The sequence below is a fragment of the Chrysemys picta genome, chromosome 9, assembly GCF_011386835.1.
Source record: "Chrysemys picta bellii isolate R12L10 chromosome 9, ASM1138683v2, whole genome shotgun sequence".
Lineage (NCBI taxonomy): Eukaryota > Metazoa > Chordata > Testudines > Emydidae > Chrysemys > Chrysemys picta.
Genome location: NC_088799.1, coordinates 61,523,102 through 61,548,714, shown reverse-complemented (window position 1 = coordinate 61,548,714; position 25,613 = coordinate 61,523,102). Strand labels below are relative to the sequence as shown.

At 53.1% G+C, this 25,613-nt stretch overlaps 1 protein-coding gene and 1 long non-coding RNA gene across 3 annotated transcripts in view; both read right to left on the bottom strand.

Moving 5' to 3' along the window:
* The window catches only part of SASH3 (SAM and SH3 domain containing 3), a 34,343-nt gene extending 10,507 nt beyond the window's left edge, over window positions 1-23,836 (bottom strand). For both annotated transcript variants that reach the window (XM_042853366.2, XM_065556331.1), the window contains exons 1-4: window positions 23,626-23,836; window positions 17,184-17,259; window positions 2,614-2,709; window positions 1,732-1,881 (exon numbers count right to left, since the gene is read on the bottom strand). In XM_042853366.2, coding sequence (XP_042709300.2) covers window positions 1,732-1,881; window positions 2,614-2,709; window positions 17,184-17,259; window positions 23,626-23,684 — 381 coding nt within the window. In that variant the 5' untranslated portion in view covers window positions 23,685-23,836. The remainder of the gene's footprint in view (window positions 1-1,731; window positions 1,882-2,613; window positions 2,710-17,183; window positions 17,260-23,625) is intronic.
* The window catches only part of LOC135973526 (uncharacterized), a 309,693-nt gene that overhangs the window by 122,821 nt on the left and 161,259 nt on the right, over window positions 1-25,613 (bottom strand). The window lies entirely within an intron of this gene.

The following is a 25,613-nucleotide window of genomic DNA, read 5'->3' as shown; positions in this document are numbered from 1 at the left end:
TAGTGCAGGCTGGGGCAGAGGGGCTGCAAGGCTGCAGCATGGCTGTGCCAGAGGGGCTGGTACTGTCACAAAAGCAATGTAACAAGGGCCCCGGCTTGGCTTCCTGCGTCCAGCCGCCTTGAGCACACGGGCTAGCTGCTACAGAAAGGAGCAATGGGAAAGCTCCAAGTGCCATCACCATCTGGAATCCCCAGACCTGGGCCTCCTGGGGCTTGAAAACGGGGTCCAGGTATTTCAGACGGGGGTTCTCCTGGCAGCAAGTGATGCTGAGAGGTGGAGTAAAGAGGGGCCAGGGGTGTAAACTGTTCACTTTCCTGGTTCACTTGCTTAGAGGGGGGGGTCCAGGTCAGTGGATGGGAAGAGTCCACCTAGAGCTGTCAGCGCCTCCCCCCAACCCCCAATCTAGTCATTCCGTTTCCTCTGCCTGTGTTCGGATTGCTGTGGCCCAACAGCTTCATGCTGTCCACCCAGCCTTCAGTGGACACGGGCTAGTCACGGGGCAGACGAAGAGTGCTGGGTAAGTTTAAAATCACTTTGCTACAGAAGTTTCAGATGACCCTTGTTGCTTACAGAAAGGGACAGCGAGGGGCTCAGAGAAGGCCTGCTAAGAACTAGTCTAAAGTTGCAATGAGCCGGGCGAGTATATCAGGGAGGGGATGGCTGGTATGGGGAGTACACGCTCCAGGATGTAGACACTGCTCTTAGAGTTCAAAGAATGGCTTAGCGAGCGGAAACCCAACCCGATCCAAAGCTGGGCACAGAGCTATGGGAAGCCAGCCTGGGGCAGAGGACAAAGGTGAAAAGAGGTTGGCACGAAACAAGCTCTGGAGGTGGGGGCAAAGGTGCCCAGCCCATGGGGAACCTTGGGCCAGTCAGGTGAGCCCGAGGAGGGGAGGGGACAAGCCAGCTCATCTGACGGGTACTTGTCCAGTGAAGGGTGGCAAGCAGCAGAGCCTGAGTGATCAAATAAACTGTGTTGCACTCTGTGGATGAGGGGAGTCAGACCCCAGGCACAACTACCCTGGTCACCATGTAGCCACTAGCCCGTACCCTGCCTCAGGGGAGCTGGTGAGGTGAATGAATGGAACAGTGGTTCAGGAATAGTGAGATACAGACTGGCTGAAGCACCCTCTGCCCCAAATACAGGATAACTAGGTAGCCTGAGCCAGCCGGGGAGTCCCCTGCCCACCACCATCTGCATGTGGGTGCTATCTGTTCTTATGCACCGGGGCAGAGCAGGAGTTGTTTCCACATGCCTGCACTGGAGGCATAACTAAGAGGACCTCCCTCCCCCGCAGGGGTTTAGAGGTCAGACAGGCAAGAACGTTCGTACTCGAGTCTCGCTCAGAATCCCACAATTCCTAAAAGGAGCAGCAGTGAAAGTGTTGCTATCACACTGTCAGCAGTAGGCCCCAGAGTTAACTACCCTTGGGGAGGGAGTTACTGGGTGGGCTGCCCCCTGCAGGCTCAGGCAGGCCCTAGCGCATCAGGTCATGTTCATGAGGTTTTCTTTGCAATCAGAAGGGCTGGGAACTCTGCTTTGGGAAATGAAAATCTCGATTGTACAGGAGCCACCAGAGAAGAGCCGGGCTGGCAGTCAAGCTGGCACCAGCTCTGTCTCAGCTCGCCCAGTGCCCCATTTCTGTTCTGTGGGTTCTCTGAGTTCCAGGTCTTTGTCCTGTGCTGACACCCGGGGATCTGAGCTCAGAGACCTGGCACCGTGCTCCTTACCTTCCCCTCAGCCAGCGCCTTCACCGCCATCTTGCCCATCTTCCTGTTCATGGTGCGGGAGATGACAGCTCTCCACTTCTTGCCCAGCTTCATGCCACTGCTCTTCCCAGTGTCATCAGGAGGTGCATTGGCCAGGTCATCCTCAGGAATCTGCAGAGACAGTCACAGCTGGCAGTGAGGGATGGGGGACAGCCAGAGAAGGGAGTGCTCTGCTCTTCTCTCTGCCCTCTGCCCCTCAAACCAAGGGAGGATGAGCCAGCTGGGCTGCCGCCTGGGGGATGGGAGGATGCCCTGAGCAGAACCCTCCACAGGGAAACCTCAGTGCCCCACATGGCTGAGCCCAGGCACTTGAATGTGGGGAAGAGGCATGTCTTCAGTGAGTCCACCTGTGCCACACACTGTCCCTGTGTTGAAAGGATGGGGGTGCGCCCAGCAGGTAAGTGCCAGCTTGGGAGCAGTGCCACGCAGAGAGCAGTCAGTGTCGTGGGCACCTCTGACTCTTCTGAGAAGCTGTCTACCTAGAACAGGGGTGCAGTGTATGGACCATATGCGTCTGAGCATGGAGCGGTGGGTGGGGTGAGGCTGGGCTGGGGCTATATGGGCCCGAGGTTGCAGCAAGCAGTGAGTGGGGCAAGGCTAGACTGGGACTATATGGCCCCAAGAGGGCAGTGGGTGGGGCAGGGCTGGGGTTATATGGGCCTGGGGCAGGCAGGGACTGGTGTGGAGCTGGGACTGGGCAGGAACCAGTCCCCCCCTGTGATGGGGCTGGAGGGGTTTCCCTGAGGGCAGGGAGTGGGCACGACATATGGCTAGGGTAGGATGCCCATGGGGCCTGGCAGCCCGTCACTGCAGTCAGTTGCTCCCTGCGGCACAGATACTCACATTCTCCTCCAGGTTAAACTCCTTCTCGCTCACCACGGGGGAGCTGGGCTTGGCCTTGCCGAAATCCTTGAAGCTGCTGGAGCGCTGCAGGGAGAGCTGTGAGGGAGCAGGGGGACAGCATGAGCCAGCAAGCCCCCTCCCGCTGAGAGCCGCCTGCTGCCCAGGGCCTCCTCCACCCCCCTGCTGAGAGCTGCCTGCTGCCCCGGGCCTGCCCCCTCCCGCTGAGAGCCGCCTGCTGGCCCACCCCGACATGACAGTCGGCAAGGGCCTCTCCATTCTGCGGTGTTACACTCTGCCCTTTCCCTGGAGCCTGGCCCTCACTGCAGGCCGGGAACAGACCAGGACTCAGCAGATCTGTCCCCATCACGCAAGGCCCTTTCCCACTTCCAGCATCTCGCCTGGCCCAACCCTGGCTGGAGGACTCTCCCATCCTGCAGGAACTGCTCCGACATGGGGGTAGCTAGGGCCATGATTGGCAGGTCAGACTGGTACCAGATACAGGCTGCCCTCAAAACTCCCTTTATTGGAGGGCAGAGGCACTGTCTTCCAGGGCAGCCCACAAGGCGTGGCCAGGTGCAGCGGTGGTGTGCTCAGATACAGTATGAGCCATAGTGCCACCTCGCAGCTGCGCTGTACAATACAGTTAATGTCCATTCCGCTGTCCCTCCTGTCTCATCCTCTCTCCCCTGCCCTGATTGCTGCTTCTTTTGGCACCAAGCCCCATCCACTGCCACATTGGTGGCGGGGAGGGCATGCCCTGGGCCCTGCTCCCTTTAGCTGGCTAAACACACAGCCACAGATCCTCTGCCCTTTGCTTGGAGACGCACCAAGTGCTTTTTAAGGCGCCTCAGATCATGCTCAACGGCTGCACTTTAGACAGAAAACATGCGGCCCATTCCCAGGGTCACGTTCCCAGGCTGGAACAGGCTGCAGTTTGCTGGGCTCTGACCCTTAGCCAGCCCCTTCCTCACCACCTGCTGCTGCCATGAAGTGGCTGCTGGGCCTGCAGGACCCACACTGCTCCAGGGAGTTTGTAATCTAACTCCCTGGGCCCCCTCTCATGCCTGGGTATATTTGTAGTCAGTGGTGTAAAACCAGAGGATGTGAGGGGAGAATCAGGCCCAAAGAGGAGGAGCTATCTGGATCTGTCCCTCCAGCAGCCCCATCCGTTGCTGGCTCCAGGGTAGCTGCAGCATCCGTGGCCTGGCACTGTGTGGGCAGGGTGTGCTCCCTCTCCAGGCTAATCATCCTGTGTGGGGACGGGTAGAGCCCCGCACACAGGTCTCTCCCAGCCTGTGGAACCATCCTGTCACCCGGTGTAGGGTAATCATCTCCTGGTAGGATGGTGCCCAGAGAGCTTCTCTGGCAGCAGACCCAAAGCCCAATGGCAGTGCTGCCCAACTCCCACAATGCTCTAGTAAGGGTTGCAGTCGGTGGTGGTTTCCTGAAGCCCCAGTGCTGGGCGACAGGTGACTCTGGGCGACTCTCTGCTCGCCTTGACACAGAATATGTGTCCAGATGTTCAGGCTTTTCCTCTTCACACAGCAATAATAATACAAAGGGAACACATGGGTATGGAGGGGTGCAAATATCATCTTAAAACAGCCTAGTCTGTTGGGGATTGTTGCCCCCCACTAGAGTGACCTCCGATTCCAGCCAGACTTCGACCCCGATTCTTGCCTCTCGATTCTAATCTGGTACCACCTCTGATCTCTGGTCTCCAACCCTGGCCTGACTCTGAGCCTGACTCTTATTTGACCTGGCCTTGCGATTCCTCCAACTACAGCCTGGTGACTCCCATCCCTGATGAGTAGACTGCAGCCCAGCTGTGACCACTAGGCCAGACTGCCTACACCTGTTCCCTTACACACTAGGGCGGTCACAAGTTACTGGGGCTTTGTTGTAGCTCTGTGTTTTCAACAGGCATCACTGGTGTAGTATGTCCTGCAGAATGTGTGCTCAAGAGCTGGTTTACATGTCAACTCCAGGGCATGCTCAGAGTCACATCTACCAGAGAAGGCAGAGGATCGGTCTATGATGTGTCACTTCAGGTCTCCATCAATTATTACAGGTGTTTCTTTATGGAGATTTTTTTTCTCCCATGTGAAAACTGAGCAGTAGGGTGTGACTATGTGTGCCCATTTGATCACCCTATTCCTTAGGAACATCTGTCTGTAGGAAACAGGGTATTAAACTGAGAAGTGGAGGTGGGAGAAGGGTTGAAAGACCCGAGACTAGATGGATGAACATTCTACAAAATGATTTGATTAATGGAGTTTCCGAGGAACTGCTTCAAGGCAGGCTGGAATAGAGAAGAAGAATCGAAGAGCCGACCTAATATAGAAAGAACTAAGGTTAGAAGATGAAGTGATTTACTGCAATCACAAACGTATGCCCTATAAGTGATCCAGCATAGTCAACATGGAGTCACTGCCATGGCATAGCTGATGACTTCCAAGGATTCAGTGGAGCATGTTTAGATATCTCACCATGTTGCCATTTCCTCTTTCTGTGCATCAATCTCCAGCCACCACACACTCTTGGCCAAGACTCTCTTTTCCAGTCCCAAATGGCCTCGTGTAATTCTTGGAATACACGGGCCCTGAGCTTTGTAGGAATAACACTCTGGTGCCACACATTAGGCAACCTTGAGATACTGTTCCCTGTGAGCAAAGAAAGCTGGACACAGCTGTTTTTGTGCATGAGTCCATCTACCAATTGTAATGTCAGACACTTTCCTGCTGTCCCCTGGCATTTGTTGCAGGCAAGGTTTCACTTTGTGCTATATAGAACATATCAACTGTCTGGTTCAGTTCAGTATTCCTACCTGCAACTTCCAATGGCCAGTGTGAACCTCAGGTGCTGACTTTTTTTTCACCAGTGGATGCTGCGCTCCCTCTCCAACCCGAGGCCCCGCTCCGCCCCCTCCACTGAGGCCCTGCCCTTGCTCTGCCTCGTCCCGCCCCTGTTCTGTCGCCTCTGATCTTCGCTCACATGAGAAATCGCTTCTCCTGTTTCACGTAGGGAAATGTCACCAGCTGATTTTACAGGCAAAGATGCACCACAGTATGGAAGGGCCCCTTTGGATACCAAAAGCTTTATGGCCTCATGAAAAGCCATGGGGTAGTCTGGGGACCAGCACCCTCTCTGTCCATTGTGTCAGAGTGCACTTAGGGGCTGTCCTCTGTCAGGCATACAACTCTCTTAACTCTGCAGTTTAGCGGATGCTGTTTACAGTTAGCTGTTACCTTCACTTTAATAATGCCCAGAAAATGAGGATTTCTCCCTGTGTGTTTTTAGTAGCCCCGAGATTTTCTACAACTTCACCACTTTAAATTGTCTCTAATAATCCTGCTCTAAAATTAGACACTGCGGACCCCTGTACCAAGCTCAATTTCCTACTCCTTCCACTTGTAAAGAAATCCATCCGTTATGGTCTTCCACATTTAACAGTTGTAGTGATGCTGTAACATTGTCAATGGACTCCAGGCTGCAAACTGATGAATGTTCAAATCTCTGGCATTGCCCTCAGGACGGGGCTGTTGTGTTGACCTGCACATTTTCTCTTCAGAGTCCAATTTGTTGCAGTTTTTGTAGGGTTTGTTCTTGACCCAAAGAGTCACTGAAAGACTCTTTCACACAAAGAAATAATAGGGTCTGGGTGCTCTTCAGGTTGTACTTCCTCCTTGTCCCCCACTTTAGTTGCTGCACAGATGATATGAGGCTGTCGAAGCTCCTTGGCATCCTTGTAGCTGTGCCCATTGATACAGTAACTTCTACTGCAGGTTTTAGGGTCAATTCAGTCTCAGTCAATAGCTGTTCTCAGATTGCTTCATTGTGCATCCCACACACTAGCCAGCCCCTTAATGCATCATTGAAACTTGCTCCAAAGCAGCAATGCTGTTAATGGCCTTAATTCAGTCACGGAATCTGGAATCATTTCCTTCCCCTTTTGATTCTGTTAATAAAAGCAGAGGCTCTGCAATACCCAGTGGCTTTGGGGAACAGGGGATCTTGTAGAATCTCAACCACTGCTTTGGCTGCAGGCTTACGCAGAGCTGTTAGGCTATGCAGCATGCAATATGTTTTGGCCCCATTGCACTCAGTAAAACCCCCACCTTGTTTCGTCATCTCTCATTATAGGTGGGCCAGGCCTTTGCTGAGCTCCCAAACAAGTCAATTTTCCCCAAACAGCCTTTAACCGCTACATGAGCCCGTCACTCATAGTCACAGTAGCTGCAATTTCACTGTCACTCAGCCCCTAGTGTCCTGTGTTCCTGGATCAGGGTCCCATCCTCACCACCAGTCACTGCAGGTTGTGCTCTTTATACAACATTGGTCATATGAACGAGCCAGCTGGGCATGGTGGGCTCCAAATGGCCACACCATGCCAGGCCTCCTTACACACGTCCTGCTGCTCTGGCTGGTGGCTGGCAGTTTCAAGAACACAGACGGCACCAGTAGAGAGCAAAAACTATTTAAAGGGATATGACCCTATTCCCATATGCTCCATTAGCCTTCTTGGTTAAAGAGAAAGCTTGAAAACATGATTCCCAAAGGCCCAAAAACCAGAAGGGGAAAAACACAGACACACGTTATTATTTTTTAAAAGTCTCAGGATTTTTAAGCCTATCTCAGGATTTTGGGGTCTTGCCCCATGATTTGGAACGCGTGGGGTTGGCAGCACTGCAACGGCTATACCTGCAAAGTGAAACTGTATTGCCAAGGGAGTGTTTGTTCTCTAGTGCATTGCACGCGTGCCCTGCACTGTACTGAACCCACTTGGCAGAACAGGCTGTGGGAATGGTAGGGGAAGGCGCATCCCTGGGCATAAAGGGAGGGTTGGGCTGACTCAGGTGTCAGGCCACGTCTCTGCACAACCACACAGTATGGAAGGCTGTCCGCAGGGGAACACAGTGATTTTGTTCAGAATCAGCACAGGGAAAGGGCTGGTCACAAATGCAAGCACTTCCAAAGAGGCTGGCGCAACAGCTGCTGCCTTAAGGCTCTCCCACTTGCTGTCACTTCCGCAGGCATTGATGGGACCCCATGGAAATCCTGGCCACAGGGTGGTTGCCATCACAAAGCACAGATTTGCGTGGTGCCAGCACAGTCAGTCAATTAGTTGCTGTAAGCCCGCACCTGCTGGTCTCACCCCTTGGACAGTCTCTGCACTGGTGATCTAACAATACCCAAAGCTGCCTGATCTGTCCTGATGTTCCGAGATCCTGCCTGCTTGGGAGCACCTGGGAAAGCCAAGCCGCCAGGCTGTCCTCTGCAATGGCTGGCTGCTGCGATCAAAAAGCCCCACAATCCTGGCAGCTGGCAATAAAAGTCTTCAGTCCCTGGCAGGTGTGAGCAAAGGTCCTTGTTCCCTTCTGTAATGTGTACGTACCGGAAAATAAGACTTTGCCAGCTTGTATGAGGGGCTGGAGGTGAGCCTGGAGTGATGATCCTGGCTGTATAGTGAGCCTCCTAGCTGACAGCTGTGCTGTAATCCCTGGGTTTGCTCAGCCCACCCAGCATACCCAGGAGTTCTCTCTGTACTTTGCTCCTCCAGGGAGGTAGTGAAGACAGCCTGGAGGCTGTGGGTTTCAGACCCCTCACCACTACAGTGCCTCCTCATGGCAGGGTGTTGTGTAGCAGTTCTCTCCCTGCCTAACGCCCCCCTGCCGACAGCCGCTCTGGTCCTCTGGTAATCTGCCTCTTCCTGCCACTCAACTCTCCGGTCAGGTCACAATTCAGTCCTCTCCTTCTAGGGTAACAGAAAGTCCAATTTCCTCACCAAAGGGTCTTTGGCCCTACTCTGGGTTGCATGGTGCTCACAACCTTCACCACGGTTTATCCCTTCTCAGGACTCCCAAGGCTTTCCTCTGGGTCCCCTAATGAAAATCCCAAACTAAGCATAGAGACACAAACCAATTTCAGCCCTCCTCAGCCTGGGCCTTGTCTCCCTCTTTGCTGTACTGTTGCTCCACAGGGCACCTCCCAGGGCTCTCTCCCTGGTTGTCCAAATCCTGCTACTGGGGCTGCTCTACTCTCAGGGGCTGCTTTCTCTCTCCTGGCCTCCTGCCAGGATTTGCCCCCTCAGAGGAGGAACCCAAGGTCACCCCACTGGCCCCATGGAGTGACTGCAGAGTTCCTCACTCTCTACTGCCACAGCCCCTTTCCACTCTCACCTTCCTGCCTGTGTGAGCCTGTGCCACCTCCAGGTGTAGTCAGATAAGTGGCCTCTCATGCCTTTATTAACCCTTTCAGGGACAGTGTGGGGTACATGCCCCATCAGCGCAACCATAAAGGCTAGGGACTTGCTTTTAACACCCGCCCCAAAAAAAAACTCCAGCTGGGTCCGAAGCCCAGTGACATGGTATTTCCAGTTGTGTGGAAATATCCCTGGCTCACACATAGCACTGTCAAGCATCTGGTGTATTACTATAAATAATACCATAAGCTGGGCTGCATGGAGCTGTGCAGCACCTGGTTCGGGAACAGTGTCTGGGGTGCATTGGGGGAGGAGGGGGAGTGAGCTGTCAGCCCAGGGCCCAGCTGCAGGCTCAAGGGCAAACGAAACACTAGCATTGGGGGAGAAGCAGATGGGCAGGGGACAGCGGTGGTGCATGGCGGTTGGGCCTACCCTGCAACCTAGGAGCAAGCCCATCATTTCTGTAGAATTTAAGCATCTAATGGGGGGGGGGGGGGGGGAACCAGCAAATAGCATTTCCAGTTTATCTGCTCACAAAAAAACCATCCCTGTGTTACACTAACACACAGCTGTCTCCTGGAGTTTGTGGATAACCTTAAATGAGAGCTCTGAGAGGCGGGAATGGCCCCATTCATCTCAATGGGGTTTTAACACTGAAGCTAGAAGGTGACAATTTCAACCACATTGGCTATTTTACAGCCTCTTTTTAGAAAAAGTATCAAGCTAATGTGCCTCTCCATCATTGCTGGAAGGAGTCTGTGTGTGCCACTTGGGGGGATTTTACACACTGGACTAAATAACCAGAGCTTTAGAAAGTGACCACGAGATGGTTGAGTTCAGGATCCTGACAAAAGGAAGAAAGGAGAGTAGCAAAATACGGACCCTGGACTTCAGAAAAGCAGACTTTGACTCCCTTAGGAAACTGATGGGCAGAATCCCCTGGGAGGCTAATATGAGTGGGCAAGGAGTCCAGGAGAGCTGGCTGAATTTTAAAGAATCCTTATTGAGGGCGCAGGAACAAACCATCCCGATGTGCAGAAAGAATAGCAAATATGGCAGGCGACCAGCTTGGCTTAACAGTGAAATCTTTGGTGAGCTTAAACTCAAAAAGGAAGCTTACAAGAAGTGGAAATTTGGACAGATGACTAGGGAGGAGTATAAAAATATTGCTAGAGCATGCAGGGGTGTAATCAGGAAGGCCAAGGCACAACTGGAGTTGCAGCTAGCAAGGGATGTGAAGGGTAACAAGAAGGGTTTCGACAGGTATGTTAGCAACAAGAAGGTGGTCAGGGAAAGTGTGGGACCCTTACTGAATGGAGGAGGCAACATAGTGACAGATGATGTGGAAAAAGCTGAAGTACTCAATGCTTTTTTTGCCTCGGTCTTCACAGACAAGGTCAGCTCCCAGATTGCTGCACTGGACAACACAGTATGGAGAGGAGGTGAGCAGCCCTCAGTGGTGAAAGAACAGGTTAAGGACTATTTAGAAAAGCTGGACATGCACAAGTCCATGGGTCCAGATCTAATGCATCCAAGGGTGCCAGGGGAGTTGGCTGATGTGATTGCAGAGCCATTGGCCATTATCTTTGAAAATTCGTGGCAATCGGGAGAGGTCCTGGACGATTGGAAAAAGGCGAATACAGTGCCCATATTTTAAAAAGGGAAGAAAGAGAACCCGGGGAACTACAGCCTCATTTCAGTCCCCAGCAAAATCATGGAGCAGGTCCTCAAGGAATCCATTTTGAAGCACTTGGAGGGGAGGAAGGTGATCAGGAACAGTCAACATGGATTCACCAAGGGCAAGTTATGCCTGACCAACCTGATTGCCTTCTATGATGAGATAACTGGTTCTGTGGATATGGGGAAAGTAGTGGATGTGATATATCTTGACTTTATCAAAGCTTTTGATATAGTCTCCCACAGTATTCTTGCGCGCAAGTTAAAGAAGTATGGATTGGATGAATGGACTATAAGGTGGATAGAAAGCTGGCTAGACTGTTGGGCTCAATGGGTAGTGATCAACAGCTTGATGTCTAGTTGGCAGCAGGTATCAAGCAGAATACCCCAGGGGTCGGTCCTGGGGCCGGTTTTGTTCAACATCCTTATTAATGATCTGGATGATGGGATGAATTGCACCCTCAGCAAGTTCGCAGCTGACACTAAGCTGGGGGGAGAGGTAGATACGCTGTAGGGTAGGGATAGGGTCCATAGTGATCTAGACAAATTGGAGGACTGGGCCAAAAGAAATCTCATGAGGCTCACCAAGGACAAGTTCAGAGTTCTGCACTTAGGAAGGAAGAATCCAATGCACCGCTACAGTTTGGGGATCAACTGGCTAAGCAGCAATTTCTGCAGAGAAGGACTTAAGGATTACAGTGGACGAGAAGCTGGATATGAGTTAGCAGTGTGCCCTTGTCGACAAGAAGGCCAACAGCACATTGGGCTGTATTAGTAGGAGCATTGCCAGCAGATCAAGGGAAGTGATTATTCCCCTCTATTCGGCACTGGTGAGCCACACCTGGAGTATTGCATCCAGTTTTGGTCCCCCCCCACTACAGAAGGGATGTGGACAAATTGGAGAGAGTCCAGCGGAGGGCAACGAAAATTATTAGGGGGCTGGGGCACATGACTTACGAGGAGAGGCTGAGGGACCAGGGGTTACTTAGTCTGCAGAAGAGAAGAGTGAGGGGGGATTTGATAGCAGCCTTCAACTACCTGAAGTGGGGGGGGTCCAAAGAGGATGGAACTAGGTTGTTCTCAGTGGTGACAGATGACAGAACAAGAAGCAATGGTCTCAAGTTGCAGTGAGGGAGGTCTAGGTTGGATATTAGGAAACACTATTTCACTAGGAGGGTGGTGAAGCACTGGAATGGGTTACCTAGGGAGGTGGTGGAATCTCCATCCTTAGAGGATCTTGACAAATCCCTGGCTGGGATGATTTAGTTGGTGTTGGTCCTGCTTTGAGCAGGGGATTAGAGTAGATGACCTCCTGAGGTCTCTTCCAACCCTAATATTCTATGATTCTATGAAAACCAGTGCAGTGAGTAGCTGTATTTTCCTTTGAGTGCACTTCCTCCAGCACCTGACACTTCCTGGGAACTCATGGCCCTGCAGCCTCATCTGGCTTTGTTTGTGGGATGTGGTGAGTAAGTAGGGCTGGGTCAGGCTACAGTTTGATTATGGTGACAAGAATTTAAGTTCTAGGCTCTTGGGCTGAGCAGCTCCTCTGTATAAGCCGGGCACTTTGCGGGGCCAGCACCAGGTGACGCATCTGTCAGCAAGTCAAAGGGGACACACACGGGGTCGGCGCTAGGGGTCAGCATCTGTCAGGGAGTCAGATGGGACATGCATGGAGCTGGCATTATGGATCAGCATCTGTCAGGGAGTCAGATGAGACATGCATGGGGCTGGCATTACGGATCAGCATCTGTCAGCAAGTCAGATAGGACGTGCATGGGGCTGGCACCAGGGGACAGTGTCCATTGTTGAATTAGAGGGGATGTGTGCAGGGCTGGCACTACAGGGTGGTGTCTGTCAATGAGTTGGAGCGGACACATAGGAGGACAGCGCTAGGAGATGGTGTCTGTCAGTGAGGCAGAGTAGACACGTATAGACCCTGAGTTAGGCAGCCCATCTGTCGGTAAGTCAGAGAGGACATGCACAGGGCCAGTGTTAGGCGACCCATCTATCGCTGAGTTGGAGGGGATGCGCGGGGGGCCAGCAGTAGATTACCTGTCAATGAGTCTGTTAGTGAGTCGGAGGGGACATGCAGGGCTGGTGCCAGGCGACCTGTCTGTCGGTGAGTTGGAGGGGATACGAGGGGCTGGCGCTAGGCGACCCGTCTATCAATGAGGCAGTGGGGACACATGGGGCTGACGCTAGGGGACACGCGGGGCTGGCGCTAGGCCACCCGTCCGGGAGTGAAGCGGAGGGGGCAGGTGCTGGGAATGCCAAGTGCCTGGAAGAGCAGCTGGAGAAAGCCTTGGCAGGGGATGGCGCTCACTGGAAGTAAAGGGGGGTCAGGCAGGAGTTTCAATGCCAGTAGCAATGGGGAAATGGAAAGTGACTGACTAGCGTCAGTAAGAGGCTCGGCGAGGGTGATGGAACGCAGGGTGCCAACAGCTAGAGAAGGAAAGTAGGGCCGGAGGACTAAGAGCCTAGGCCCCTGAGAGGAGGGGAAGTGAGAGTGGAGGGTGGGGCAGTGAGAGGGGAGGGGATGCCCAGCGAGGCCTGCTGCTATGATGCTGCCTCAGCCTGCCCTGCCTTCCCCAGAGAGGGCCTGTTTCCATGGTGAGAGGAGGAAGGATGTGGTACTTCCCAATGTCTCATTCACTCTGTGCAGGGCTGTTGCAAGGGCCTGCTGTGTCAGACTGGAGGGACAGACTCTCCGCAGAGTGCCCCAGACGTAGCAGGGGAGTCTAGCACCTGCAGGGGTGGGTTGTCGTTCCTGGGCCAGGACAGCAGTGGGGGGATAGATATTTCCAAGGGCTGCTGATTGCACGAGGCTTGTAACCTCCCATGCCATGTGGAAACCAAACCCTCATTTAGCCCTGCACAGACACTCCTGAGCTCACTGCCTGCCCTCAATATATCACCTCCAAAGTGGGGCGATGCCCACATTCATCTGGCTGAGGTCAACATGAATAGTGGCTTCCTCTTCCTCATCCTCTCCCTTGCAGAGCTGCCCACTCTCACAGTGTTGGGGGAGGACAGATTTGGGTTCTCATTAGCTCCTGATTTGTTGTCTTCAAACTTGTGAAATGTTGCCCTTATCCAAAATGACCGCCTTCTCCTATTCCTCTCAATGGGACTAAAGCCAAAGCTCCCCTCAGCCAAGATAGCTGCCGTTTTCCTACAGTCTTTGCCGATGACAGAGAGGCTCCTACAGGGATTACGGGGAGGAGGGGGATGTAGTGGGTACTCTTCCAAGCTCCGCCCATACAATAAGCCCCACTCACTCACGATGCCAGAATGAGGCGCTGCTCTCAGTAGCTACCGAAAGGTGATAATGTGAGCTCTCTGCACTCCATGGGACCCTTGGGCTGGGCTCCCTTGTGGCAGGAGGAAACAACAAGTGGTGGTATCTCCCAACTCCACCTGCTCCTACCTCCAAAATGAACCATCACTCAGTGCAGGCTGCTCTCCTTGCATGGGCACTGAAATAGTTCAGTGTTGACAATGACAACATCAGCACTGACATCTGACTTACCACCCACTGAAATAAGTGGGGCAGATCATACCTCAGAGCAATTGTCTCAGGCTCTCTGCAGACTCAGGCAGACATGGCTGCATCAGTCATAGAATCATAGACTATCAGGGTTGGAAGGGACCTCAGGAGCTCATCTAGTCCAACCCCCTGCTCAAAGCAGGACCAAACCCCAGACAGATTTTTGTCCCAGATCCCTAAATAACCCCCTCAAGGATTGAATTCACAACCCTGGGTTTAGCAGGCCAATGCTCAAACTACTGAGCTATCCCTCCCCGGTTATGTTCAGGTCAAGTTTTATGTCACAACCGTAACTGCTAGAGAGGCACTATTGTTTAAATTGAAAGCTGAGACTCTGAAGAACAAGAGGGCAGCCTGGGGAAGATGGATACACTGCAGTACCATGTATCAGCCTAATGCTAGCCCCGGACTTCCCCTAGTAAAGATGGCCACTATCCCTCATTGTTTCCAATAGAGCTGAAGCCAGGCTGCCTCAGAGAAGAAGGTAGACCCTCAACGAGGCCCAGGCAGGAGACATAAAAATATGGAGGTGCCAGGAATGAGCCTGTGACGGCAGCCAGGAAGGGGGAGTGCGTTAAGAAATTGGAATCAGAGGCATGGGGAGTAGGAGGGAGACTGAGGGAGATTACACCTTGGTGGGGGTGGGGTTCTTGGGGAGGTTGGTTGGGGTTTGGGGTTCCTGGGAACCATAGTCGGGGGCAGGGTTCCTGGGGAGATTAGATACAGGTGGGGCTCCTGGGGAGGTTACTTAGGTGATGGGTTCCTGGGGCGATTATATATGTGCTGGGTTCCTGGAGAAGTTTATCAGGGCAAGGTTCCTGTGGAGGTTAGATAGGGGACAGGTTCCTGAGGAAGTTAATTGGGGGTGGGTTTCTGGGGAGGTTAGTCGGGGTTTGGGGTTCCTGGGAAGTGCAGTCGGGGGCAGTGTGTCTGGGGAGATTAGATAGGGGACAGGTCCCTGGGGAAGTTAATCAGGGGCAGGTTCCTGGGGAGGTTAATCCTGGAGTTGGCTGTGGCGTATTGAGGACTGTGTTGGAATTGCAAGCTATCACTTTTAGAGTGGAGGTTTTCTTGGTCTTGCTTGCAGTCTAACGGACTCTGTAGGGAAGCGTGTGATCAGAGTCACTCTGGAAAAAGCCAGAGTAGAACAAGGTGGGGTAAGTAGTGTCTCCTGCCTTAGGGAGCAGCCTGGTTTCTTTCTCTCTGGTTTTGATTACCGTGTGTGATCTGTCTGGTGTCTAAGAGTAAAAGTAGTGCTACACTGCACCCTTCCAGCAGGAGTATTTGATGTCTTTATCTAACTTCTTTGTGTGTAGGTCATGAACAACACTGGGGAGGCATGTCCTGGGGAAAATCCTTTGTATCACTCTAATGGCTTGTGGCGATGCTTGTAGCCGCCCCTATGGAGATGGGTCTGGTGCTGTGTGTGTGCTCTAGGCAGGCCCTGGAGCCAATATGAAAGGCCTGCGCTGGCTGCACACCAGGCCCCCTGGCCTGTCCTCATGACTGGCCTAGCATGGCCACTGCACCCCATGGGACTCTGCTGGATCAGGGAGATCCAGGCTGCTTGACCCTGAAGTGTTGGGGAAGGGGTACCAATGGCCAAACCCAGGAGCCCTGTCTCCTTCAGCCTCCTCCTGCCTAAGGTTGCTCCGTGCTAGCTGGTGTTGAGCACTCACTGGAGCCAGTCCTTGCAGGCTGCCAGAGGAAGTGGTTAGCAGCACGTGATCAGCTCAGCCTAGAATTGCCTGCACCACAAACACCTTGAAGGGCTTTGATCCATGAGCTAAAACCCTGGTGATGTTTCTGCAAAAGTTTCTCACCAGCCTGAGAGCGGACCAGATACTGCTCTCTGCAGACGCAGCCCAGCCCTTCAGCACCCTCACAGGAAGGAAATGACAAGTGCCATCCCCCCCACCCACAAATGCACAAGCAGGGGTTTTCACACCCCTGCACTCAGCGCTGGGCAGGAGCCACATTCCAATGCACTCGTGCCAGGATCGTTCCAAGACTGGACTCTGCTCTCACTCACATCAGTGCAAACCCAGGGGATCTTCATGGACTTCAGTGACATTAGGCAGCTGAAGTTGGCCCCCCAGCCTTGAAATGTGGCAGTGCCTACAGCGCAATGCACTAGTGCTGGGATCTGCTAACTCCCAGCTCCAACTCATATGATTCACCCTCCTAGCTCATCTGGTGCCTGGGGCCACCTCCGACCAGCAAGCGAAGGCAAACTCCACAACCCAGGGCCCCAGCAGCAGGATTCATCCTCCTCCCTCACTGTCACCATGGGATCCCAATGCCAGGTCACTGGCCCCTGGAGCAAGAAGCCAAGCATTGGATTTTCACCCTGCACCGTTGTCAGTTCTGAGCTCTTCAGCCCCATACAGGTCTTGGCAAATGAGAGCGAGCTCAGAGAAGAGCAACCCCACTGATCAGGTGGGGTTGCGAAACCAGGAGCAGTGGCCAAGGAGACTAGCAGTGCAGCCGAGTGCTACCTGAGGGGGAAGGGAAGGGTGGGAGAGGGGGATCTAGGGAGATGCGTGGAGAGCAGCTAAGTAGATGCAATGGGGAGACACAAGCAGAGGAAATGTAGGCTGAATATCAGGAACATTTTGCTTGCACTGGAATAGTGTCGTTCCCCCAGAGAGGTGATGGGGGTCATGGCTTACCACTAAGCAGTCGAGCCTGGACCAAACCCTGGAGACATTCCTGCAGCACCCAGGGAGTGGGATGAGTGGGACCAAAGGCTGAGAGGACTTTGCCATTTCTAATTCCTGTAGCTCCACAATTCACTGCCAGCCCCAGACATGGCAGAGGGTCTTTGTTCAGACTAGTCACCCTCCCACCCACCATCACGGGGGGGTCTGCTCTCAGCACAGTCCTTCTGTGGGGCGCAGGCTGGCGCCGTCCACCCCAGCAGGGTCTGATGAGAGACCATCCCTCTGTGGAACTGGCTGGATCGGTCAGCTCTGCCAGCGTCTAGTGTCAGGGCCATGAACCCTCAGGCAGCATGGAGCTGCTCAGAGCTTGGACCTGGGGGAGGGGAGAGACTGAGAGAGCCTGCAGCTGGTGGGCTGGTCACGGCTGGGCTGTGGGCTGCCCTTTGCTGGAGTGGGCAGAGGCACTTCTCACACTCACCTTCTTCTTCTGCGCCTGCTCCTTGTCGCTGGCATTGGATGGCTTGCGGCGCAGCATGGCGCTCTCTCCAGAAAGGCTGGAACAAGACAAGCAAGGGGAAGCCTGAGCCGCGGAGCACAGCACCCGGCGTGTCACTTACTGCACCCGCAGCCGAAGCAGACACGGAAATGCACAGGAAGCTGTGGCGTCACATGAGTTGCACTTACGGCAATTGCTGCTCCAGGGCAGCTGGTGCTGGGGGAGGAAGAAGGAAGTAGCTTGAGAACGGTCTCCCTGCCATGGAACCCGGTGTCCTGTATGCCAGGGAGGGCACTGCCCATGTGCCCGGACACAGCCAGAGGATTCTTTCCGTGCCTTCTCAGCAGACAGTGCTACAGATATTCATGACCAGTGCATTCCCCCCCAGTGGCTGCACAGATCCCTCTGTGGGGAGCCTCCCCTGAACCAGCTCCAGATTGGTTTATACATTTCTCCAGAAGGGCTGGAGGTAGCCTTCATGCAGTGGACTCCTGGTATTGTCCACGTGAGCACCAGGCAGTTGAATTCTGTCCACAACCATTGCTTGGGTTTTTGCAGGGTTTAACCTTAGTCACCTTTCAGCCAGTGAAACAATAACCACCTGCTTCACAGCTATAGAACATTCATAGACATGAATGCAGATAATCCCCCCCATGTTCTGCACAGCGCCGCTTTGGCCATCCCCAGTGTGCGACTCTGTTCCTTGCACAGATGGAGTGCCTCCTGCATGCACTCCTGTAGGGCCACTGTGCATGGACGGGGCAGTGATTCAGAGCACGTGTCCTGCCTTGCAGTCATCCTGCCCTCAGGACTCCCGTGCTATAGTGGTCTCGTCCATGCCAAGAGTGGGGCAGCTGGGGTAAGGTCTAGTAGCAACCAGGCCTGCAGAGCTGCCAGGCAGCAGACACTCAGTAGCAGCTGTAACCAATTTGCGCTCCACTGCTGTGGACACAGACATGGGAAATCCCACCTCAAGGGGTCTGACAGGCAGCATAGCTCCTGACTGGCTGCCTGCCCTATATAAATCCCAGGGGCAATCCAGAAAGTGTCCCAGGAAACTGTGTGGGGCTGGAGCACCCATGGAAAAAAAGTAATGGGTGCTCTGCACCCACCAGCCACCCGCCAATCAGCTGTTCGGAGGGCCTTGCCAATCAGTTGTTTGGCAGTGGGCAGAAGGTGCGGGGGAGAAGGGGTGGAGTAGGAGTGGGAAGAGGCGGAGCAAGGCTGGGGCAGAGGTGGAGCACCCACCCAGAAAAATGGAAGTTGGCATCTGAGGTGTGGATCTCCTCTTACGCTGCCTACTTTTAGTGACTAGTCTCCAACACAATGCAATGAAGCAGCCCAGCTCTACCAGTTCCAGTGAGGACTACACAAGGAGATTAAGTTCGTGTGGAGGCCCTGACCAACATAGATGCCTTTGTCTACCTTGTCATATGCATTTGACAATAGGCTCAGTTAACAATGTGAGGAAAGTAAGGGGTCTGTGTTACCACCTGGCCGGTGCCCCTCAATACTTGTCTTCAACCCAGAACCCCAAACCCATATAGCTGGATAGAGCCCGCCACCATGTGACCCCAAGGAAAGACTGCTGCCACTTCCGTGGGCTGTGTTTCTACTGTGGAGGGTCCGGCCATACTCTTGCCAACAGCCATCCTGAGTTCTAGCACAGGAAATCACCAGGCCCAGGCCCAGGCCCAGTACAGGAGGTTGGCCTGGGTGAGCCCCAAGATAATGCCCCCCTACTCCTCACCAAGGCATGCCAGGTATGGTGAGCACTTCCTGCACCTTCAAGTCCAGGTCTGACTCCGTGTTCCAGGGAGCCTTGCTGAATTGCCCCAGAGTGGGCACCAGTGGATTCTGGGGCAGCGGACAACTTCATAGATGCTGATACGGCCCAAGCCCTGGTATTCTGGTTCAACCAAAGATTGTCCCCAACCTAATGGAGACTATAGATAGCTCTCTCCTGTCAGCTATCTGGCCATCCCTCTGTGGAACTGGCTGGATCGGTCAGCTCTGCCAGCGTCTAGTGTCAGGGCCATGAACCCTCAGGCAGCATGGAGCTGCTCAGAGCTTGGACCTGGGGGAGGGGAGAGACTGAGAGAGCCTGCAGCTGGTGGGCTGGTCACGGCTGGGCTGTGGGCTGCCCTTTGCTGGAGTGGGCAGAGGCACTTCTCACACTCACCAGTGCCAGTGACACTGGAGACAGTGCCTCTGGGAGTTGCTGTTCAGGACCATCAGGAGGTCATTCAGTTTGGAATGATCTGCTCACCACACTTCCCCAAAATCGTTGGCATTTCATGGCTGGTGACTCATGATCCACACATCCTTTGGCATGAGCACGAGGCTAGCTTCTGCTCCAAGTTCTGCCAGCAAGTCTGCCTACCCGCACTGTCTGATGAACCCGAGAACCAAGACACGCCCCCGCGGTCCTGGCCATGGGTCAGGTGGGACAGTCACTAGACTTGACTCCAGCACTTCTCCCTCCAGTACAGCGAGTACAGTGATACCTTCAAAAAGAAGAATGCTGACACCCTATCATCACACCGTGATTATGACTGCCCAATTGAGCTGCAGCAAGGTGCCAGGGTGTCGTTTGGCCATATCTGTTGTTTGGCCATATTTGGCGAAGATAGAATCAGAGCTGGCAACATTCCAGCACTTTGTGAATGAGGTCTTCCATGGCATCCTAGACCAGCACAGTCTACCTGTAATATCCTCATCTTTTCTGAAGATCCCAAACAACATACCCAGCATGTCCGGTTGGTCTTGGAATGGCTCTGTCAACATGCCCTGTATGCAAAGCTGGAAAAGTACAGCTTTGACCAGTGTCCATGGTGTTCCTGGGCTATATCCTGTCCCCTGATGGCCTCTGAATGGACCCCAAGAAGGTGGAAACGATACTGACCTCGGTGTCCCCCCAAAACATCAAGGAGCTGCAATGCTTCCTGGGGTTTGCTATTTTTATAGACACTTCATCTCAGGGTTGTCAGGCCAAATCACCCCATTTACAGAGCTTCTCTGCAAAAACACCACCTTCATCTGGTCTCCGGAGGCCTAATAAACATTCAACCAGCTCAAGATGACCTTTACCAGTGCCCAAATCCTGGTCCATCTTGACCCAGCACAACCTTTCATTGTCGAGACCGATGCCTCCAATGTGGCAATTGGGGCCATATTCTCTCAAAGGCATGGTTCTCAACAGCGCCTCCACCCTTGTGCCTACTATTCACAGACGTTCACTCCAGCTGAACAGAATTATGAAATTCTAAATAAGGAGCTTCTAGACATCAAAGTGGCCTTTAAAGAGTGATGCCACTATCTGGAGGTCCAGAATAGTTTGCTCTGTGTCAAAGGCCCCTTGTATGGTCTGCCAGGACCCCCCAGTTAGAGATACTACAGCTCTGTCATGACTCACCATTAGCAAGCCATCTGGGCACCTGTTTGGCCATCTGCGCCTTCTGGTGGCCCCGAATACGCACAAACATGCACTCATATGCTGATTCCTTTAAGACATGCACCTACACCAATAGACTGCACTCGAAACCCCTGAGCACCCTAATGCCTTCCAAAACCCCATCTAGACCCTGAATGGCCATTACCCTAGACTCCATACCCAAGCTTCCCATCTCTAACGGGCACATTCTAGTCCTCACTGTGGTTGACCAGCTGACAAAAATGGCCCAATTCGTCCCCGCTGCGCACCTGCCCTGTGCGGAAGAAACGGCCCAGCTCCTGGTGACTCATGTCACCCATCTCCATGGACTCCCACAGCAAGTCACAACTGATTGGGGTCCACAGTTTGTGTTGCAGTTTTGGCATGAACCCCTACAATTGTTTGGGGTCTGCACTTACACATCCATCGCACATCACCCACAAACTGATGGTCGGTCGGAACGAGCAAATCAAGTGTTACAACAACACTTGTGGTGCTTCAAGAATTTCCACCAAGACAACTGGTCGAGCCTCCTACCCCAAGCAGAGTTTGCTTACAACACCAACCACGTTGTCACTGGGCAGAGTCTGTTCTATGCAACCTGTGGCTTGCACCTGGCCATACCTGTCATCTCCACCAATCCCATGGCTGCTAATTGGGTGCAGCAGATCCATGAAGTCCAAGAAGAACTCAAGCCTCATTTGGATAAGGACAAGGAGGACTACATACAGTGTGCCCATTGCTGGTGCCAGGAAGTCCTGGCATTCACCATCTGGCAAAAAGTGTGGCTTTCAGCCCAAAACCTTTACACCAACTGGCTGTGTTGTAAACTGGACTACCGATACCTTGGCTGTATTCCATCAGCCAGGTAATCAACCCAGTGACCAGAAAGCTTTGGTTAAACAGATCCCTCAAAATATACCCAGTTTTTCACGTACCCTTGCTAAAACCCTACATCAATGGCCCCTTTGCTCACTGGGCTCAACCATTGCCTCTTCTGGTGTGGAGCCAAGGATGAGTATGAGGTCCATGAGATACTGGACTCAAAAATCAGATGCAGCTCCCTCTTGTACCTTGTTGACTGGGAGGGCTATGGCCCAGAAGAGTAATCATGGGAGCCTGTGTCCCAAGTCCATGCACCTGATCTCATGGCAGCCTTCTATGCAGTCCATCCAAACAAACCCAGGCTGGCACCTCCTGGGTCAGGGTGTAATGTAAGGTCCTACAGGTCTAGAACCCAGGCCTGAAGAACTGCTAGGCAGCTGACATCACCAGACTGCCATGCAGAGGCAGCTATTACTAGCTTGTGCTCCACTGCTTATGATCTGCTGTGGACACTAACAAGGGGAAGTCCCACTTCAAGGGATCTGACAGGCAGCAGCCTCCTGGCTGGCTCCCCTCCCTATATAAACTCCAAGGGTATTCCAGGAAGAGTCTGGGCAACTGTGTGGCTATCCTGTAGCAGCCATGACTATGCCTGCTCTTGAACTCCTGGCTTTGACTTTTGCTTGATTAGGACCTTGCCTCCTGACCCAGACCCTGACTTGGACCTTGGCATCGACCCTGATTATGAACTCCTCTGCTACTCCCAGAATCAGGTTTGCCCCTGGTCTGACCTTTGGCCCCAACTGCCCTTGTTGGGATCCTGACACCTGGGGTGGAACAATCACAAAGCAAGGCAGGCATGTCACATCACTGTCCTTTTGTGTTGCATGGTTAGTGATGGCTGGGCTCAAGGGGTAAGAAACCACTGGGCCAAAGACTGCATGGGTTTGTGAGGGGCACAGGAGAGCACCATGTACAGTTCCTTGTGCCCACATGTGAACACTTGGGGAATCTGCTTGGACAATCCATGAAACTTGGATGAGAGTATGAATTCTCTGTATGTATCTTTACTAAACTGCAACCTCCATTTCAAATGTGCAGCCCCTTTGCCTTCTGCATTGTTTGTGTGCCTTCCTGTTGGACTGGAATCCAGAGGTGGGTGGCAAAGGGTTAGTGATGGAGGGGTGTTAGCTTAAGTGTCTGACCACTGGAATGTAATCACTCCAGACAAAAGGTCCCTTCTGGTCCCTTCCCAGAGGACCTTGCTTAGCAGGGGAGAGGTTGCCTAGCAATGGAGTCACTTAGTATGACTCCAGTCATGTGTTGAAGCTCCCAGGGACTCACCTGATTGAGGGATTGGAGGGCCATTGTAGCACCCGCTATCCACTGAATTACCTCCTTTAGTGCCAGTCTCCTTATGGGTTCTTCTGGATCCTGCGTCCCTCTCCGTAAAGGGTAACTTCCTTATTTTCTTCCCATACGAATTTATGTGGCAGTACCTCCACCCCACTTGCTCCTTCCTGGCAGCATCACCAGGGCAGCTGAGGAGGAAAATTCTGACCACAGGGTAACCCCCACTTTACTTGCTGGATAGTTGAAGACTCCCAAGAAATAACCAACACACACAATATATTCAACACAGTCATTATATTAAACGGGAGATAAATATAACCGGGTAAAACAGTACTCTCAGGTGCCCACGCTGATAATACCTGTGAAGTTCCCCAGTCACATGACCTGATATAGCAAACGTACCATTAGTGTTGCGCTGACACATTCACTTTGTAGGGGCCCTTGATGGCCTGTAGCCATGAATCTTCTGTGTGTAAGCCGGGGAATGGTACCACTATTGTGGGGAACTCTTCTGGCTTATACACTACCCTGGTGAAATGGGCTAGTGAAAGGATCTGAGTCCTTGCTCCCACTTCCTTTACTCAGAGGCCTGCCTGACCTTGAGGGCTCCCCTTCCACTCTCCTGTGTGGCAGAGTCCTCGTAATCCCAACAAGGCTGGGCTAGGGTGTCCCCACCCCAGGGTGCTCTCTCCGCACTGGACACTTCCTTGACCCACTGATCATTACATACAGTTCAAAGCAAATACAATTTATTAAACAGCAATTAATTAAAAAAAAGGAAAAAATAGGAAAGGTTAAAGGAAAACACATCACCTCGCTTTGCAGCATGGGAACATCACAACCAGCGTCTCTGGAATGTAAGGGAAGTTCATTCTGTTCCTCACACGTCTCAGGCCCCTTCTCAGGCCCTAGCTGTGCTGCAGGGATGCTGAAGGTTGGACACTTGCTCTGGTGGCGGCCACATGCCTTCAGGCTCCAGGTGGCAGGACCCTTCTTCCCAGTGTCAGCCCCCCCGTCAGGGTTACGATCCCCCTCCAAGTCTGGCCTGCCAGGCGTCTTGGCTGGGGTGTCTCCCTGCGCTGGGCCCGTGCCACTCTGCCTCAGCTCCAGCTCCACTCTGCCTCAGCACGGCTGCTGCTCTGCCCCCAGCTCCCTGGGCTGCTTCTCTGGCCCCTCTGGCTCTGGTTGCTACAGCTCTGCTTCCAGCACAGGTCTGCTCTGCAGGCTGCTTCTGTGACTCTGCTCCCAGCACTGACCTGCTTCATGGGCTGCTTCTCTGACTCTCTCTGGCTGGCACAGCTCTGCTCCTCAGCTCAGCTCGGGACCCTGCTCTCTCCCTAGCTTGGTCCCACTCTGCCTGATCCAGGCAATTCCAGCTCCCACAGAGGATGGGACCCTGCTCCCCCCCCCCCCGACCTCCTGACTCCCTCATTGGCCTGCCTGCCCTGTCAATCAGGCTGACCTGGAGCATTGGCCTCTCCCCATTGTTCTTGGGGACTGTCAGTCTCAGGGTCCTGATTTCCCATCATCCCTACCCCTTCCTTTTGGTACTGGCAGCTAGCCAAAACATCCCCACTGCGTTTTAGTAAGGGGCCAACAGTCCCCTTACATGTGTAGCAGTTAGCAACATGGCTGACTGGGTTCAGTACAGCACAATAGATTCAGGTGGGATAAGATAGTGAGTCCCTCCACAGGTTTAATAGGTAGCAGATAACAAAATCCCCAAACCCTCACCCCTGGCTTGAGGACAAAGTTCGAGGTGTGGGGGTCTCCCAAACAGTCTATCTAACTGAAGGATGGTGACTCACAACTCAGCGAATGAGCCTCAGGTTCAGAGGTGGCTCTGGGTTCCTCAGTCACTGCAGAGGGGCTGATCTCTGTTGGCAGGAGTTAGGCTGCTTTTGGTACCAGGATTTCCCCTCCCCACAAAGCGGTGCAGGGCTCAGGGTGCAGGTTACAAAACTCTACTAAGATCTTAGTGTTAGTCTCCCACCCCAGTGCTCAGACACACTCGCAGCCAGAACAGAGCTCGCCATGTGGTGACTGATCTCACCTAGGGAGCTGCAGGGCTAACCCAGCTGGTCTGGGCAGGGGAAGTTTTCCCAACAAAGCTCTACAAACTGGAAGTCGCCTTGAAGAGGGAGAGGCCCAAGCTGAGGGATGTTGCTGCCGGGCCCCAGAGGCCAGTTCTCAGGGGGACCCTGCAGGCAAGCCTGGGCCTCACCATCCAGGGCCAGCCACAACATTTTGGCACCTGAGGCGGGGAGCTCAAATGACGCCCCCATGCGCCCTCACTTGGGCCAAAACTTCGAAAGGTCTCAATTCTGCCTTCTTCCTGTTCTACTCCTCTCATGGTACAGCTCTGCTACCTACCCCAATAAAGGGGAACTAAAAACTTAAAATGCTTTGTTCAAAAATTTTAAGTAACACTTAAATTTCAAACGCCTGAACAGCAAATGTAACTTTTCTTGTCTGCATAGTAAACACTGGCATTTTTATCTGCTTGAATAATCAAAGTGATGCTTTCTGTGCCTTCTTGGTTGCAAGATTTGAATTGCTTTCTGAGTGTCCACAGTCTGGGCCAACTCATGCTCTATTGAGATGGTTGCAAGGCCAACCAGCCTCTACTGTGTCATTGTGGAGCGTAGATGTGTTTTTATTAACTTCAGCTTGGAGAAGCTGTGTTCTCCACTGGCAACTGTTACAGGAAGTATTAGAAGTATGCACAGAGCAACAAAAGCATTTGGAAAGAGGGTGGTCATCTTATTTGTGCACATATATTCCAGAACAGCCTTTGGAGT